The following is a 19,066-nucleotide window of genomic DNA, read 5'->3' as shown; positions in this document are numbered from 1 at the left end:
CACTTAAGTCCTACATTTTGCAAAAACTGTTCAAAGTGGTCCCTCCTTTTTTCAAAAGTTCACTTAAGTCCTACATTTTGCAAAAACTGTTCAAAGTGGTCCCTCCTTTTTTCAAAAGTTCACTTAAGTCCTACCTTTTGTAAAAATTGTTCAAAGTGGTCCTTTTTGCTAACGGCCTTAACTTTCTTAACGACACACTTTGAACAGTTTGAACAGTTTGCTGAGGTGTAACGTTTTGGCTGTTAGCAAAAAGGTAGGAAACTGTTCAAACTGTTCAAAGTGTGCCGTTAAGAAAGTTAATGCTGTTAGCAAAAAGGACCACTTTGAACAGTTTTTGCAAAAGGTAGGACTTAAGTGAACTTTTGAAAAAAGGAGGGATCACTTTGAACAGTTTTTGCAAAAGGTAAAACTTAAGTGAACTTTTGAAAAAAGGAGGGACCACTTTGAACCGTTTTTGCAAAAGGTAGGACTTAAGTGAACTTTTGAAAAAAGGAGGGACCACTTTGAACAAACCCTCCCAAAGAAGGGACCAAAATAGGTATTAAACCTTTCTTTTTTTACTTTTGGCAATAGATGATTTGGATGGATTTATTATTAATGGATTTTATGGATAAATAGATCGGTCCGTCCCAAGTAATATAAAACAACTTAATTGTTCAGTATTGGAAACTGCATTCAGAAACTTACTAATGGCAATTGCTGATTATGATTTCTTTTAACCCAAAAGTTATGCATCATGATCATATATAGTAGTGCGTGCAATAATTTTGTTAATAGTAGTTTATGAGTGGAAAATACCCTCTGTACAAGAATTTGACGCCAGGACAGCTAAATTATCTATGGGTATCAAAATGAGTTATCTATGGCTTAGCTCACAATGAGTCGGGTTAAAATACATCCACTCTTTCTAACTTACTTTTGTATAAGTCAGAAGTGTTGTAATCTGATTCGATCCACATGGCTTGATAGATTAACAGATTGATTCATTTATAAATATTTTATTTTTTAAATTTATTTATATATTTATTATGGTACAATAAAAATACATTAACTTAATTTATTTTTTCTATAACAGTAGAATTAGAATTAAAATGTTTACCTCTTTCAAAATTATTATAAAAATAATAATTAAATATTAAAGTATCAATATATAATTTGACAAACAAATAAATTAAACATCTAAATTATTCAAATATTATTGAATAATATTTTGATACTTAAAAATATCAAATTATATACCTATATAAATAATTTTAATAAAAAAACTTATATGGTAAAAATACTATTAAAAAGTATGAGTTACGGGTGGGTTAACTGAGTCAGGCTCACTTCAACCAACATTAAAAAAGACTGAAAATTTTCTAATCTAACCTGATTTGAAGATGTGATAGTTCAAATTAAAAACAATAAAAAATATAATCTTAGAGGATTGGATCATCTTCTAATATTTAAATTGATAAAAAGTTAAGAGATTTTCCTAGATAGTTAGGTATAATAAGTAGAGATAATTACATCTTCCTTTAGTCTTTCCAACTTCACTAATCATAAATAGAATAATTATTCCAGTATTCTTTCTTAAGGTAGAACATACATATATCATATGTACTAAACTTTAAATAAATAAATTCAATCTACAGATTTAGTCAAAATACTCACTATATCCCTTTAAGGATTTATTCAACACACCTGTGATTTGATTATTTGATCCAATAAATTCAGTACATATTTCTTTTGTCAACAACTTTTCATGAATAAAATGACAATCAATTTATATATGTTTAAGTTTCTCATAAAACACTATTTAATACAATGTGGAAAACAACTTAATTATTACAATACATGTAGTATGGATGTAAGGATCATTATCATATAATATTTGTCATGTTTTTTTCTTGATTTCCTCCAAAGATTTGACTTCCAAGAACATTCTCAATTCCTCCACAATTGATTGGACCCATATATGTCGTTTTGAGAGATGTAAGCTTGTTTGCAAACTCATAGAGACATTAGATATTGTTGACATAGATGTTTTGAAAAAGTGACATGTTTTGAAAGCTCTATGGGATATTAACCGTCTTGGTTTCCAAGATTGCTGCAACAGAGCATACAATTGAAAATCTACTTGTTTCCATTGTTAAGCTTTTTCAGCATGACTTTCATCTTGTTCAATATGGTCATGATGTCCTTATCTAAGAAACCACATTATGACGACAACATACCAAGAGATAATTTTTCCATTTAGCTTTTTAGAAGTAATTCAGGGACTTTTAAAGAATAAAATAACACTTCCAATAATCATCTTTGATCAAGGTAACAAAAAAATAGGAAGGAGATGCTAAAACAACAATGGAAAATGAAAACCCTAGGGTGACTTCCACAAGGTGGCTTTTGGACTTCACTATAAAGAATTTTCAAGGATCAGAATAGAGAGAGTGGGTCCGGGTGGTGTAGTGACCTTCGGAAGAGCGGATGGCGGCATGTGGACAACACGTGCCTAGTTGCAGTGGACAAAGATGGCTGGCGTGGCGGTAAACCAGCCCTCAACACCAACGACTTGTTCATTACTTAGAGTGGCAATATAGATCCGATGGTTGCACGACAAAACTACAGCGACAAACCATGGTTGGATGGCAACGAACTAGCAAAGAAGAGTGGTTGATAGTGTTGGACAGTTGCAGATAAAGGAGGACAACAATGAACAAAGCTGAACAGTAACAGACAGTGATTACTAGTGCCAGGAGATAGAACTTGACAAAAACCAAAACAAGATAGCCCCACTATGATAGCAAGTTGAGATTAAAAACAAAGAAATATAATCTTAAAGGGCTTATTAGACCCTTCTCATGTTCTGTTTATATTGATAAAAAAGTTGATACAGTAGGCAGATAGAAGATCCAGAGACTTTTCTAGACAGCTAGATACAATAAATAGAGATACGTACTACTTCCTACTTAAGTCCTCCCGACTTTACTAAATAGACTAATTGTTCCAAAAGAGTCATGTTGGCAGTTACAATTCATTTTGACATCTCGAAGTGTATCGTTGTTCTGGGTTAAATATTGTATTTTATTAGTTTATATTTTATCATAATGCCGTTACAACTTTATAAATTATAATGGGACAATGATTTAGAAAAAAATAAAACAGAGGATATGAAATCAATTTGGCTGCTGTAGATCCCAAGTATTTTCCTCATTGAATTACATAATTTATGGAAAAGAAATTGTCATTAAAAGCATTATGCTAGTGTGTTGACTCGCTATATTTGTTATGTGTTGATTTTTTACATTTGTTTTTGTTGAAACAAACTTTAGGGTTTAGGGAGAACTAAATAGCTAATTAACACCTATTAATACTGTCATAAGTATCCTTCAAAGTTCGAACTTTGGAAACAGTGCTGAATTATGTGCTAAATAGATGTTATAAAATCTACACTATAATTCTGACAACCTCCTTTGAGCTGGAACTTAACCAAATGCTCCACTTCTTGCCAACAAACACAGTTAACTAGAACCACCCAGAAATATTCAAAAGTCAACTGGAAAAAATCAAGCATCTCACGAGAGGTAGAGAACGACAGATATCAACTGAAAGCTGCTAATAACACTGCTAGAAGATGGTTGGAATGGAGCGAAACCTAATTGATTCAAATATAACATAGACATGTACATACCTTCATAAAGATGAACGTAAATGTTTAGCAACATAAGAGTAATACATGGCATTCCACATTCAAATAATAACAATGATGTTAAAGAGTAAGATAGTGTTGTTAAGGTTTAGTAACTTCAATGATTTAGAAAAATTATCTCAATGACCCACATTCTATATTCAACGAATACCAACAAGGCTCTAGCATGAGTCTTTTAGGCATGTTTAGAAATTTTTCCCATTCTAGCATAGTTCCTTCGTTTTGTTCCCAGATAGGACACTGTAGTAAAGATTTACAAGAATGGCATGGTTTACTGCTCTCATGCATGTGCCTAACCTCCGCAAACCCATCCTCGCCACTGTTCTGCATCGTTGATGACGCTCCCACCACTGTCTCCAGCATCCACGGCCTCAACCATGTTGGCCTCTGTGACCTGCTCTTTTTGGATTGGAGGATACCCTTCTTCATTTTTCTCATCCTTCCCCTCTACTCACCGGTTTGGAATAACGGTCAGAATTAAATTCTGGCCGTGACCACTAAATCATGCTATCTTGTAAATCTTTGCTACTTGAAAAAAAGAAAAGACACCAGATAGGAAAAAATTTCGCATGTTTACCTCTCAACTAACAGCCTTGAGAAGACAACAGAAGTTTTGTGTAATCATTTCATTGGAACTTTTTATCTTTCAACTGCTACCTCATTACTTTGTTCTGATCCCATTGTCTACTTTGTCTCTCCTCCTCCTCATCTGTCACTTTTCCAAAAATTAAAATATACTGGCACGGTGCCCATCTCCCCTGCTTCACACAAACACAAGAGGTTGAAGCACATGCACTTGATCACCCTTCTATTATTAGAAATAGTAGTAGAGTCGCAAATCTAGTTACTCTGAGTAGGGATCTACTTCTCCATGAGTAGGTTTTATTAAACTTACAGCATTGCGGACATTGAGTTTCATCAAGATAGTTATCATGAAGTAAATTAATATACAAAATTACATATAATTTAAAAAACAATTGATACTTTTCATCAACCAGCACTATTTTGCCACATAATATACTTTCTTAAATAAAAGTATGGTATTTTATCCTTTAGCTAATTCTAAAAATATTCCACAATCACAAGTTATAAAGAAAAAACTTATGAATCATGGCATACATTTACAGCTAAATCCTGCTATAAAATATACATAAACGCATGCATATCATACACAAGCAACAGAGTGTCTGTTTCTCAACTTGTTACAAGTATTATTATCATGAGATAAATTGTCTTGTAATTATAGAAGAATAAACATGTGTATCTCTTAAGGCTTGTCAAATAATTTAAAATACATACAAAAAAGGTGCTTTCAAGATTATATTTTCAGTGTCCTATTTGTCTCTAATCTTTATAGTGAAATTTCCATCAAGGTTCCATATTTTCAATACATACAGTTTTACTTCTAGTTTGATGTGACAGAAAAATCATGGGGGAGGAACTGTCAGGTTTGACAGTCAAAGAGTTACAAAATTTGGAGAACCAATTAGAAATTAGCCTTCGTGGTGTCCGTATGAAAAAGGTTTGTACTCTCTATAAAAAATGCGAGCTCAATTTTGAAGATAAAGATGTAATAGTTAACATAATATTGGCATATGCAGGATCAACTTCTAATGGATGAAATACAAGAACTAAATCGAAAGGTCAGTCTTTAAACAGAGAAGTTAATGATCTAAGTATTTTGTTAGTTAAAATATTCTTTTTACTTTCTGCAGGGAAACCTCATACGCCAAGAAAATGTGGAACTGTATAAGAAGGTAAACCTAATTTATCAAGAAAACATGGAATTGAAAAAGAAGGTATTGGTTTGGATGGCAGATCAAGCTAAAATAATCTTCTCAAACTGAATGATCAACTTTCTAAATGAGGACAACCTTGTTTACTATTCATCCTGAACTTTAAAGAAAGTTTTACTAACTCAGGTCCATGGAACAAAAGATGATAGCGAAACAAACAGAGATTATGTTCTCACAAATGGTCTAGGCATAGGAGAGGATTTGCATGTGCCCGTGAATCTCCAGCTAAGCCAGCCACAGCAACACTATAAGGCTCCTTCAGGAACTGCAAAATTGGGGTATGATCTTTCTATCATTTAAACTAGTAGACCAATAATCATGTTGCAAAAGCATTGATATCAGATTTATTTTTATTGTTGCAGCAGATTGCAATTGCATTGATCCATTTACAGGACATGTGTTTCTCGATTGCTATTAAGAAAAATGGACTCAGATTTTAATTATGATGTGTTTATATAAATGTTCTGGCATATAGACCCCAAACTAAATATTTTAAATATTTAGTTATCAAGAAAAGAAAACCAACCCTAGCATGTATGTCAGAACCAATGAAGCACCTATTGAGAAGCAAAGACTCAAATTAAGGAAGAAATTCTTCAAACCACACAGATGTTTAGTTCCTTTTATCAGTTTTATGTGTTAAAATTTATTGCTGACCTTTAAATGGGTGCAAGATGATAAAGCAACCATGCTGTCAGTAATACATAAGATAAAATCATCGCAAGTTTATATTGATTCCAACAGAACAAATACAAACGGTGAAATGACTTTAAAGGCCTATGCAAGAAAAGAAATACCCACAACAATTGAAAGGAATCCATGTATATAATCACAATCACCAACCCAAATTCCAATTAAAGTTTATAAATGAATGATTAATACAATCCTGTCACTTTTTCTTCTTGACTTGATAGCATCACTTCCAAGGGAAAAACAACTGAATAATGAAGCTTATTAGCAGGTCAAGAGACATGAAACATTACTGTTTTTATTTGAACTGAAAAGGAAACAAGTAATCTATACTAAGCTAAATTTTACGAAGGTGCGTAGGAGTCGAGATCACTATATTTCTAGAAAATCAGATATATAAAAATTGGAAAACAAAGAAAGCTCTTAAAGTATAGTGTCATGATGTTACTTTAAGAATGTGACACAGATACATGGCAAAAATCAATATGGAAATAATTTAGCAAGAAACTTGCATTTTAAAACTGACCTTTTACAACCATGGCTGTTGAGAATCAAACCATGATTATAATCTACACCTTACAAACACATTATTGTGTTAACTAAGTACTTATTTTTAACAGGCAATGGCAAAAAAATATTAATGTTGGAAAGAACACTACCAATAAATAATCAAAATCGGACCTCCACAGACACCACATGACATTATGATTGTAAATCACTACAGAGTGCAGACATGATATGGAAACCTGTATATGACCAAATAGTACACAGTTTGATCCTTTACCACTTCCCTTCTTCTAAAATAGAAGTTTTTGAGCACAATGTAGTGAGTCTGCACACTAACCATATTTCAAGCCCAAAGGGCTCTTACATGAGGGAACATCTTCCATACAGTTCATGAAACTTCATCAAACAGTGGCAATGCTAGTTTTTAAAAGTTATAAAGTCTTTTCAAAAGAAGTCAAGAAGGGCAAACAAATTAATAGTTCTCTAAATTGACTGTGAACAGAGCAACTAAATACATTGAGCTTGAACATGTATAACAGTAAAACTAAAAGAATCTAATTTAGTCCATGTAACTCAATTCAAAATAATAATTTAGTACCAAAATATATTTTTTCTATCAAAAAGAATTAGTGATTTTAAGTCGAATCCGTGGTAAGCTTTATTCCACCCACCAGCAATAGTTAAAAATCAAACATTGTAGAGTAAAAGTAAGGCAAGGGCTTTGCAGTTCCTCTTTCAATTCTAGATAGAAAAAATCAGAAAGTATACAAGTTGTTAACTTGATACTAATTTTAGAAATCTCGGCAATTGTATATAAATATAATAAAATAAATAAGTGTTATTTATATGACAATTCTAAACATGTTTCCGAATACAAATAACAGATTTTAACCAACAAAAACAATTCACAGAATTAACATGCAAACTTTCAATAAAGATTACATTAAAGAGGGCGTGTGAGAGAAATAAAAGTATAAACACAAAGCAGACAGTCCGAATGCTAATCATTCTATTCATATCAAGTCAAAAACATGAAAAGTATTTTAATCAAGAACTGGGTTATAAATATAAAAATATACATATAATTTCAATTAATCATATCATATTATTTTAATTCCCTTTTACAGTTAACAACCTCAGCTTGTTATTTAAACATTATTTTTTCACAGTAGTCCTCTTCATATGAATTGAAGAGATCTTCTCTATTATTGCCCTTCTTGGGATTTTCTTTATTGGAACCTCATAAGGAAAGTATAAAATATGTCAATGATACAAGACGAAGTATAATAGAAGATTATAAGAAACCCACGAGAAAACTAAAATGGTGGTAGTGATGACTTTGTGTAAGGTTTAATGAACTACTAACGGATTGAAAGAAAATTGTGATGAATTATAACTGAATGATGCAAGACAATCTTGGTAGCTTGATGTAATTTTATTTGTCATGATTATATTGTCCATCACATTGTCATTTGTGCAGTCTCTTCAATCTTGAACTCTCTCAAAATAAGTATCAGCCACATGAGTTAACATATTAGTAAAATCACGACCTTGTATTTTGTTTCAGAACTTGATCTCACTACAACAATTTGCTTCTTACTGTACCAGGATACCAATTTTAATCCAATCAGGATACATGCAGGAGCAGATCGCCTACCATTGGATGAACTGACCTAGTCAGACTATCTCTGAGAAACCCACTATTGAGCATGCCCCTTGTCTTTATAAATGACACAATTGCCTACAGCACTCTTAGTGTACTTCACTATCTCCATTCTTACATCCCAGTGCTTCTGGCAAGGAGAGTTCAAGAATAGACTCACCACACTTACTGCACAGGGAACATGTGGTGGATGAATGACTGAAGATAATTCAACTTTCCAATCAACATCTTATATTTCCCCGAGATTCAATAAGGGCTCTTCCCAGTTTGGTAGCAATCTAACATATGGATGAATGAGTATGAGATAATTCAATTTTCCAATCGGTTCGATAATTCCTCAGTTTCAATAAGGGCTCCTCCTAATTGGGTAGCAATCTAACACGAGGTTTCATCGAAGTTTGTACTTGCTTGGCATTCAGTAGATCAGTTTCTGGCAAGATATCAAGAACAAATTTCCTTTAATCTAGAACTGGCTCGAGATGGAAGATAGAGTGATAGACTTTACTACAAGATGAATGCATCCCTGAGTTGAATGGTGATGGAAGATAGAGTGATAGACTTTACTACAAATCATACCAAGTTGTTGCACAGCAGTAAGAAAGCGACCAAACTAGATTGGAGGGGACTATTTGGGTCCATATAGGAACTCAAGAAGCCCGGCAAACCATAGTAGAAGACTCACCCTAAACAACGTAATTTGCTTTTTTGCTCCATGTATGTAAACTTTATCAAGATTGTCATCCAATAGCATTCTAAATAAATACAATATATTATGCTTCTATTTTCAATAATTGACTTCAATATGATGCAAATATAGATATGTGATTTCTCCTTTTCTTCTTGGATTCCAGTAGGTCAGGCAAAGTAGTAGTACATGACATGTGTAGCTACAATTTTTTAGAACTCATGATAATCATTGTATGAAAATTATTTAAGAGTTGGGTAATAGAACATGGTATGTAAACTATTCTTGTGTCATTGGCAGGATTAAGTTATTTGAGACACTGGAGGGGAAACTTAAAAAAAAATTCTAATATAGCTAATATGTTTGTGAACATATAGTATGATCTATCATTAGGCAAGCTAGGCTAAAGGTGAACGATGTCTTATGAAAATCGGACACGTCTCACGAGTGGTGTGTCCCTATGTCCGAAACATATAGGACATCGACTTGTGTATGACACTCATACAACACATATCAAGGAAGTTTCCTATTTGAAAGACATTTTTTCTTGTCTCTTGTTAAAAAGTGGACTTTAAGCCTAACTCAACCTCACAAAACCAACTTGTAGGTTGAAGTTTGCACCCACATATATATTCTAAATTGGCCTTATCTCTAGTCGATATGGACTTCCAACACACCTTCTCACGCCGAAATATATACATCTTGTGCGTTGGGACTAGACATTAAAGAGTGATCCAATAGCGGCCCAATAGGTCAAACAATATGCCCAACAAACAAGAAATCTCACTAGGATAGGCTCTAACTCATGACTCTGATACTATGTTAAAAACTGGACTATAAGCCAAACTCAATCCCACAAAATCGACTTGTAGGATGAGATTTGCACCTACATATGTACTCTAAATTATCTTTATCTCTAGTCTATGTACGACTTCCAACACCAATAACATAATTTTGACATGGCTCAAACACACCCACATATATATTCTAAATTGGCCTTATCTCTAGTCGATATGGACTTCCAACACACCTTCTCACGCCGAAATATATACATCTTGTGCGTTGGGACTAGACATTAAAGAGTGATCCAATAGCGGCCCAATAGGTCAAACAATATGCCCAACAAACAAGAAATCTCACTAGGATAGGCTCTAACTCATGACTCTGATACTATGTTAAAAACTGGACTATAAGCCAAACTCAATCCCACAAAATCGACTTGTAGGATGAGATTTGCACCTACATATGTACTCTAAATTATCTTTATCTCTAGTCTATGTACGACTTCCAACACCAATAACATAATTTTGACATGGCTCAAACACAATTTGAACAAGAACAAATACAACGACTTTCTAAAAACTCATGAACTTGTAAACTTATTGCATAAATTTCTATTATGATATAGAAATAAGGACCAAATTTTATATGACTATTTTTCACATTTTGGATATTAGATAGATAGATTAGATTCATTTTCCTATTAGGTTACAATATGTTTCGACTATCATATTTAACTAACCTTAGATGATTTTGTGTATATAAATATTAATTGTTAAATTAAATAATGATAATTATCTAATATATAGATTTGTGTTCCCATGTCCTACATTTTAGAGACTACACGTGTCAAAGTGTCTATGGTTGTGTCATGGTGCTACATAGATGATGTCCATGGTGGGATCAAATTTTTTATGACTATTTTTCACATTTTGGATATGAGATAGATAGATTAGATTTATTTTCCTATTAGGTGACAATATGTTTAGACTATTATATTTAACTAACCTTGTTTATAGATGATTTACTATATATAAATAATAATTGTTAAATTAAAAAATTCATAATTATCTAATATATAGATTTGTGTTCCTGTGTCCTACATTTTAGAGACTACACGTGTCAAAGTGTTTCCGTTTGTGTCCAGTTTTTGTATCAGTATTCGGGCTACATAGACGATTGTCAGCCTACAAACTGGTGATGGCCTTGAAGTGAGACCATGACACCTAGCTTAGCCAAAACAGCATCATCAATCTTCAACTCAATGGCAAGCTCCTTCAGCACAACAAAGTCTCTGCCACCCATAGCAAGCTCCTTGTATGCCTCCTTGATTGACTAATCAAAGCTCAAAATGTTGGCATCATTAGCAACATAGCAAAGTGGTTGAGATATGGGTAGTTTGTGTTTCATGCAGTGAAGTGGTTGTGTCATTGAATTCCTCAAGTTAATATATTTGTCATCAACAAACAAGAATCTCTAGTTTGAAAAGTAGGAAAATCAAGCCTTGTCAAACAAATTATTTTACTTTTTCTGTTTTGAAATAATCTCCAAACATTTTAAAACCAAAAGGTAGAAAAGTGAAAAGATAGAAAATCTCTAGAAACTTATTTGTCTTATAAAATGTTAGGAGTTGGAGGGTCTATGAAAGGAGGACGAAGACAAGTACTGAATGGTAAGGGAATGGGGTTCCGAACGTTAGGAGAATAGGAGTAAAGGAGCCGAACACGATAGAGGTATAGGAGTGAGGGCGCTGAACAGTCAAGGAATGGGGATGAAGGACCGATCAATCAAGAGAAGGGAGGGTGAAAGAGCCAAACGGTGGAACAGTTGGAGAAGGCAGGCAAGGGGCCTATAAATGTAAACCTTTTGTAATTTTGTTTAGGTAGTTAGTCATATTCTTTGTACAGACAGGTCCTAGACCTTGTGAGGGGGATTAGGCTCCCGGTTCATCTTTGTAAGTGACATTCTTTGTTGTGAATACATTCAGTTCATTCATTTATTCCTTTCTGTGTGCACTTGGGTGAGTTGGTGTGGTAAGATAGTTAGGTTTCTGACCCAGAAACCTAACAAATTGGTCCGACCTGTCGAATCCAATTAAGAGTGAAAGGTGTAACGGAGGGAAGGATTGATGGACGTATAAACGTGGTGGAGGGCCAGCTAGAAGCCATGGAGATGGCAATTGACGGGATGAGGGTTGAGACGGCGACACTTCAACAAGATTCGGCAGCCATGTGCCAAGATCTTCAAGAAGTGATGAGAATTCTGGGAGGACGTCACCGCAACCAAGAGGAACAATCAGATGGCAGTCAGGCCTCCATGAATGCCAACCAGAGGGCGAGATGAGAGGAAAAAAATGGGGACAGAGAAGGGGAGCGACCAGAAGGGCAATTCAATTGGAGGAAAAGAGTGGAGTTACTCGTGTTCGAAGGAGTAGACCCATTGAATTGGATCAATCGGGCTGAGAGATTCTTTGAGTTACAAGGGGTGGCTGAGACGAGAGAGTGCGCCTGGCCTGAAAAGGCAATTGTTCAGGTTCTGGAGGGAAAAGGCGAAGGATCGCACCTGGGAAGGCCTGAAAAGTACGATGATCGGGCAATTTGGGGAAAGAAACAGAGGATCGATCTTCGAGAGGATTACATCCAAGATTTTGAGATCTTGGTGGGTCAGACGCGAGGCGTGTCCGACAAACAACTTTTAGGTTATTTTCTCGCGGGTTTACAGGAGAACATCAGAAATCGTGTCAGGCCACATGATCCAAAAGAATTATTAGTTGCGATGCGGATCAGGAGGGATGTGGAAGAAACCCAGGGGGGAGCGAAGGCCAGGAGCATAAACACGGGACGAAGTCACGCATCTTAGGGCAGGACAACAGGGGTGGTGATGCGGAACGAACCCATTCGTAGTATCACAAGTCGAACAGGAGGTGCATAAAGTGTTGGATTAGTAAGAAAAGAGGGAAATCACATGAGTGGGGTCGGGAAAGTTGCGAGTGCAATGGGAAGCGATACCTGAGGCAGAGGGTTAAGGAATTTACCCTATCAAGAATTCCTTAAGAAAAGAGAAGAAGGGCGTTGCTTCATATGTTGGGGGTCGTTTAGCCCTGGCCACCATTGCCCAGAGCGTAGTTTGAGAGTAGTGATATTGGGCAAGGATGAAGAAGAGGAGCAAGATGAGGCAGAAGCACAGATGGATCAGAAGCATCTGGAGTTGTCGACGTTTTCCACAGGGGGGTTGACGCAACCCAAGACAATGAAGCTACATGGAAAGATAGGAGGGAGAATGGTGTTGGTCCTCATTGACAGTGGCGCAAGCCACAATTTCATATCCAGGAGTTTGGTAGAGGAGCTGGAACTGCAGTGGAGGACACCAGGTCGTACCATGTGAGTATGGGAGATGGACAGCGGAAGAGGACACAAGGCTATTGTACAAAAGTGGTTTTGCAATTGGGCGGAGCAGAAATCACAGAATATTTCTACGTACTTGAGCTAGGAGGTGTAGATGTGATTCTCCGGGTAGACTGGTTAGCCAAATTGGGAGAAGTGGTAACCGATTAAGGGAAGCTGACCATGGATTTTAAGCAAGGGGAGAGAGAGATAACAATCAGAGGGGATCCAACTCTAGCCCGAGAAGTTGTTGCTCCAGAAGCAGTGACTTTGGTTTGGAGCTTAAGGCCGATTGAAGTGCCTAATGAAGAGGCAGAGAAGCAAGGGTTGACTGAGGAAAGGAACAACTGGAAGAGGTATTGGAGAGGTACCCGCAAGTGTTTCAGGAACCACAAGGGTTGCCTCCTGACCGTGACCGGGTGCATAGGATATGAAGGACGGGGTTGGCCCAAGAAACGTTCACCCGTACAGGTACCCCAATCTGTTGAAAGGAGAGATAAAGAAGCAAGTGGAGGAAATGTTGAGAATAGGGATCATCCGACCTAGTACAAACCCTTATTCCAGCCCTGTCATCCTTGTCAAAAAGAAGGATGGGAGTTGGCGTTTCTGTATAGACTACAATGCTCTCAATAGAGCCACTATTCCGAATAAGTTCCCTATCCCAGTGATAGAGGAACTTCTTGATGAGTTAAGGGGGCGTGTTACTTTTTGAAAGTAGATCTTAAAGCAGGATATCATCAAATCAAGATGGGGGATGAGGATATCCAGAAAACCGTGTTTAGAACACATTTGGGGCATTACGAGTATTTGGTGATGCCCTTCGAGCTCACCAATGCCCCTACCACCTTCCAGAGCGCCATGAATGAGCTGCTAAAACCACACCTGAGGAAATTCGTACGGGTGCTTTTTGATGACATCTTAATCTACAACCCCACTTGGAGGGAACATCTGAAGCATGTGGAGTGTGTGCTGGATATATGCTACTGCAGCAATAGTGGGTAGCAAACTGGAAAAAATGTGAATTTGGACGAACCCATATCAAGTATTTGGGGCACCTAATATCGGAGAAGGGAGTGGAAATGGACCGGGAAAAGGTGGAGGCGGGCCTAAAGTGGGAAGAACCAAAAACTATCAAGGTGTTAAGGGGATTCTTAGGGTTAACGGGTTATTACCGAAGATTTGTGAAGGATTATGGCAAGGTTGTGCGCCCTTTGATTAATTTGTTAAAAAAGGGCAGTTTTGTATGGACAGAATTGGCAAGAAAGGCGATGGATAGATTAAAGGAAGCAGTGACTACTGCCCCTGTGTTATCAATGCCTGATTTTACGCAATCTTTCCATGTGGAATACGATGCATTAGGTGTAAGAGTTGGGGAAGTACTTACCTTCTTTAGTAAGGCACTGTGTGAAGGGTCTTTGGGTAAGTATATGTATGAGAAGGAGCTCATGGCTCTGTGAAGGCCATTCAGCACTGGTGGCCCTACCTTTTAGGTCAGAAGTTTGTGGTTCATACCGATCAATAGTCTGTGATACTTGTTGGAATAGACGATAACAACCCAAAATCAACATAATTGAATTGCCAAACTATTGGGCTAAGACTTTGAAATTATGTACAGGTCTTGGACTACAAATAAAGTGGCAGACGCGTTGTCTAGGAACGGAGTGGAGGTTAGGGAAGAAGAAAGTGGATCATAGAGGGACAAGGGGAGGAGGAGGAAAAAGAATTGAGGATAGTAGTCAGGCCTTACTAGAGGGATTTTCAGGAAGTGTTGGAGGAGGTTGAAGAGGACGAGGAGCTTAAGAAAATTGTGGAGGATATTACCAAGGATCCAAAAATGCACCCAGCATTCACCTTGGAGAATGGAAGGTTGCACTATAAAGGAAGGTTGGTGTTGTCTGCCAAATCAGTGTTGATCCCAAAAATCTTGGTAGAATTTCACACTTCTACCACCGGAGGGCACTCAGGAGTGTATCACACATATAGGCAGGTGGTGTAGTCCTTATATTGAGTAGGGATGAAGAAGACCGTAACAGAATATGTGGGTCACTGTTTAGTGTGCCAGCAACACAAGTATTTGACAGCTTCTCCACAAGGACTACTACAACCCCTACCAATTCCCCCAAGCAATCTGGGAAGAAATCAACAAAGGTTTCATTGTAAGGCTCCCAAAATCAAAGCGTTATGACGCAATACTGGAACTGGTCGATCGCCTAAGCAAGTATGGACACTTCATTCCATTAAAGCATCCCTATACAGCACGCACAGTAGCAGAAGTGTTTGTAGAAGAAGTTGTGAAATTACATGGTGTGCCCAAGTCTATAGTGAGTGACAGGGATCCATTATTTCTAAGTTTGTTTTGAAGAGAGTTGTTTAAGCTGTAAGGGACCAACCTCCAGAAGAGTACGGCGTACCATCTAGAGTCAGATGGCCAAACGGAGGTGCTAAATTGAATGTTAGAGGGATATTTGAGGTGTTTTTGCTCGGACAATCGAAGGGCTGGAGCACTATCCTCCCTTGGGTAGAGTATTGGAATAACACGAGCTACCAGGGGGCTGCTAAGTGCACTCCATTTGAAACAGTATACGGGAGAGCACCTCCAGCTTTGGTTGGACTCATTCTAGGAGAGACATTAGTGGAATCCGTAGCACAAGAGCTACAGACTGGAGATGAGGCTCTACGACAACTCAAGTTCCATCTGACGCGAGCTCAGGACATGATGGTGAAGCAGGCTAATCTCAGCAGGAAGCCAGTGACAATCAAAGTATATGACTGAGTGTACCTGAAGATTCAACCACATAGACAATCCTCCATGCCATCAAGGATGCACCCGAAACTTGTAGCAAGGTACTATGGGCCATTCAAGGTGGTACAACGAGTTGGTGAAGTAGCTTTCAAGTTGTCACTGCCAAACACTGCAAGGATCCATCCCGTATTCCACGTATCACAACTTAAGCTGGCAGTCAGGACAAAAAGGGTAGAGAAGGAGTTGTCAGCGGATCTGCAGATGGATGGGCCTTCCTGCTGGCCGAATAAAGTCCTGGATAGAAGACTACAGCAGCAAGGAGGAGAAAGGTGTTAGCAGGTTCTAATTGAATGGCAAGAAGGAGGAACGAATGGAGCTACCTAGGAAGATCAGGTAACCATACAGGAGCAATTCCCTGAGTTCAACCTTGGGGACAAGGTTGATCTTCAAGGGGAGGGTAATGTTAGGAGTTGGAGGGTCTATGAAAGGAGGAGGAAGACAAGTACCAAATGGCAAAGGAATGGGGGTCCAAACGGTAGGGGAATAGGAGTGAAGGAGCTTAACACGATAGAGGAATAAGTGTGAAGGAGCCGAACAGTTGGGGAATGGGGATGAAGGACCGATCAATCAAGAGAAGGGAGGGTGAAAGAGCCGAACGGTGGAACAGTTGGAGAAGGCAAGCAAGGGGCCTATAAATATAAAGCTTTTGTAATTCTATTTATGCAGATAGTCATATTCTTTGTACAGATAGGTCCTAGACCTTGTGAGGGGGATTAGGCTCCCGGTTCATCTTTGTAATTGACATTCTTTGTTGTGAATACATTCAGTTCATTTGTTTATTCCTTTCTGTGTGCACTTGCATGAGTTGATGTGTCGAGATAGTTAGGTTTCTGCCTCAGAAACCTAACATAACATCAATAAAAACTTTGTAGCTCGATGAAGGCATCCATGGTAGTTCATCAAGGCTACCATTTTATTTTGTTGAAGGACCAACATTGATTAGTAATATGGTCAAAATGGCGTATAAAAGTGGAGGGACAATCCTGTCTCTACGAGCAAACTCAATATTTTATAGAATCACAAGCAATTCTGTTTTGGTTATTTTAGAAAGTTGTAAATTCTAATGAACCAAGCAGAAAAATAATAGACTACTTCATATTGATCTCCAAAACCCTCTCTTAAAATATTGGCTTCTAGTTTATTTATAATGTCCTACATCACCCGTATGTACTGTGCTGAATCAAAAACTCAAAATACACCCTTACCATCAAACAAGGTTAGAGTAAATTAAAGGATAAACCAAAATTAACCATCCCAAGAGATGCGAAGCATGAGCACATTATCTCAAATTAGGTCAAAGGAAGTTATGAAAATTCACCCAATGTTGCTCAAATCTAAGTTGTTTTCAAACATAGGGCTAAGCTTTGTGAATGGACTTATTCCATCTCAAATTCTAACTTATTTACCTTCATAAAAGTTGAAATATTCTAAAACGAGGGTATATCAAACTAGTTAGAAAGATTTAATTTTACAAAGTAAAATCAACAAAAGCACTTTAAAATTGAAAATGGGAATAAAAATAATAATATTACGTAATGGCACACCATGAAGAATAGTGTTACATAAAATATGATTTGAGAAGGCAAAAGTTAACACAGAAAATGTGGAAATAAAACCACTCACGTCCGCAAACTCATTACCCTACATCCCAAATGTTGCCAGAAAAAATAAGCACAAAAGTGGGATAGAATAAGAAAGACAATTACAAACACACGGTACTACATATGACTAGCGAAAAGCATCCTAAAGAAAATCTTAGACATTAATTGAATTTCATAGTGGTTTGTTCCATTACAAATTTCCACCATGTTATTTTCCATCAACTTAATAGAATTGGACTAGATGTGTCGACTGCAAGGATAGCTAATCCTGTCAACGCCCTTTTTTCTTCAAGGACAGTGCTAGAAGAAGCAACATCGACCAACTCACAAACCAGAGGAATATTATACTTTTTACCGTGAAATTCACGTAAAACTATAGGTAATTAATTATACAGCGCAGTACCACCGTTGAAACAGAAGGAAGTATTCCTCAACACGATACTCATCCTAGTGAGTGGATAAAAAACACAGCGAAAAAGCAACCGGCAAACAAAAAATTAAGCAATTCAGACGGGGTAAAGTTTACTTTTAAATGAATTGAAAAGTTGTATATATTAAAAATTAAGTATTAAGAGAGATAGTGCAAATTATATTTGTTGTGTGATATATTTTTTTAAGAGATCAAAAAATGGAACTCTAAATTTGATTGATATAACCAAAGCAACGAACCAACAAATTATGCTACTGAATTATATAAGACTGTACTAAAAGTTGCAAAAAGAAAATAGAATAATAACACATCTATTTATCAAATACAACTAAACCATCTCATACACCATACATGTAAGTTCTTAGTTACCTGAGATCCAAACGCAAGTGTCCACTGAAAGTTACCATTGCTTCAGAGATGAAATAACATCTCTAACCTATATAACGTAAAAATACACCCGTAAGTGCACGACAAGAAAAGCACCCTGTCATGCCGCGATGGTACCAAAAACAAAGAAAAACAATTCTTCTTTAGCTAAAAGTAATCTGAAAGAGAATAAATATGTGCAGGTACGGTGCAATTAAGATCACCGTTTCTTTTCGGTTCTTCGGTTTCATTTTTACCTGTACTTCTCGCGTGGTTTCTAAGAAATCAAACGGATTCAGAAGAAGAAAAGCTCTTTACCGATGTAAGGCGCAAGAGAAACACCAAAAACTCGTTCCATGAAAGCGGAATCCACGAAGCAGCTAAGCGAGCACCATTTAGCGTGAATGCGGTTTGAAAAACGAAATTTTGATGAGAGAATTGGAATCCATGAATTGATAGAAGGAAACAAGAAAACGAAGCATTGAAGGTTAAATGTGAGATCTGTGTGCGTGTGCTTTGGAAGATTGAAGATTGAAAATTGAAGAACAGTGTGTGACGTACGTCAGAGAGAGAGAGAGAGAGAGGGAGAGAGAGAGAGAGAGAGAGAGATGTGTGATGGAGGTTTGAGGAAGGGAGAAAATATCAAGAGGCACTCCAAAAGCCATTTATTT

The 19,066-nt window shown here is 36.8% G+C and overlaps 1 protein-coding gene and 1 long non-coding RNA gene across 10 annotated transcripts in view; one reads left to right on the top strand and one right to left on the bottom strand.

Moving 5' to 3' along the window:
• Positions 1–6,216, top strand: part of LOC106764696 (MADS-box transcription factor 23-like) — a 17,654-nt gene extending 11,438 nt beyond the window's left edge. Inside the window, exons 5-9 of one of the 7 annotated variants that reach the window (XM_014649037.2) lie at positions 5,114–5,213; positions 5,293–5,334; positions 5,407–5,448; positions 5,614–5,765; positions 5,850–6,216. In XM_014649037.2, coding sequence (XP_014504523.1) covers positions 5,114–5,213; positions 5,293–5,334; positions 5,407–5,448; positions 5,614–5,765; positions 5,850–5,868 — 355 coding nt within the window. In that variant the 3' untranslated portion in view covers positions 5,869–6,216. Of the gene's footprint in view, positions 1–5,113; positions 5,491–5,613 lie in introns of all 7 variants that reach the window. The other 6 variants (XM_022782137.1, XM_022782136.1, XM_014649036.2 and 3 more) reach the window with 6 other exon arrangements.
• LOC106764698 lies at positions 3,618–19,066 on the bottom strand. Of its 3 annotated transcripts, none has more exons than XR_001375974.2 (4): positions 18,714–19,066; positions 18,399–18,465; positions 5,664–5,752; positions 3,618–4,452 (listed from the first exon to the last, which is right to left on the bottom strand). It is a non-coding gene; the product is annotated as an uncharacterized LOC106764698 (long non-coding RNA). The 3 variants fall into 3 exon arrangements; XR_001375973.2 differs by having other exon boundaries at positions 3,618–4,449; positions 18,653–19,065; XR_001375972.2 differs by having other exon boundaries at positions 3,618–4,449; positions 18,714–19,063.

The sequence above is a fragment of the Vigna radiata genome, chromosome 6 (genome assembly GCF_000741045.1).
Source record: "Vigna radiata var. radiata cultivar VC1973A chromosome 6, Vradiata_ver6, whole genome shotgun sequence".
NCBI lineage: Eukaryota > Viridiplantae > Streptophyta > Magnoliopsida > Fabales > Fabaceae > Vigna > Vigna radiata.
This window is presented reverse-complemented; position numbering and strand designations above follow the sequence as displayed.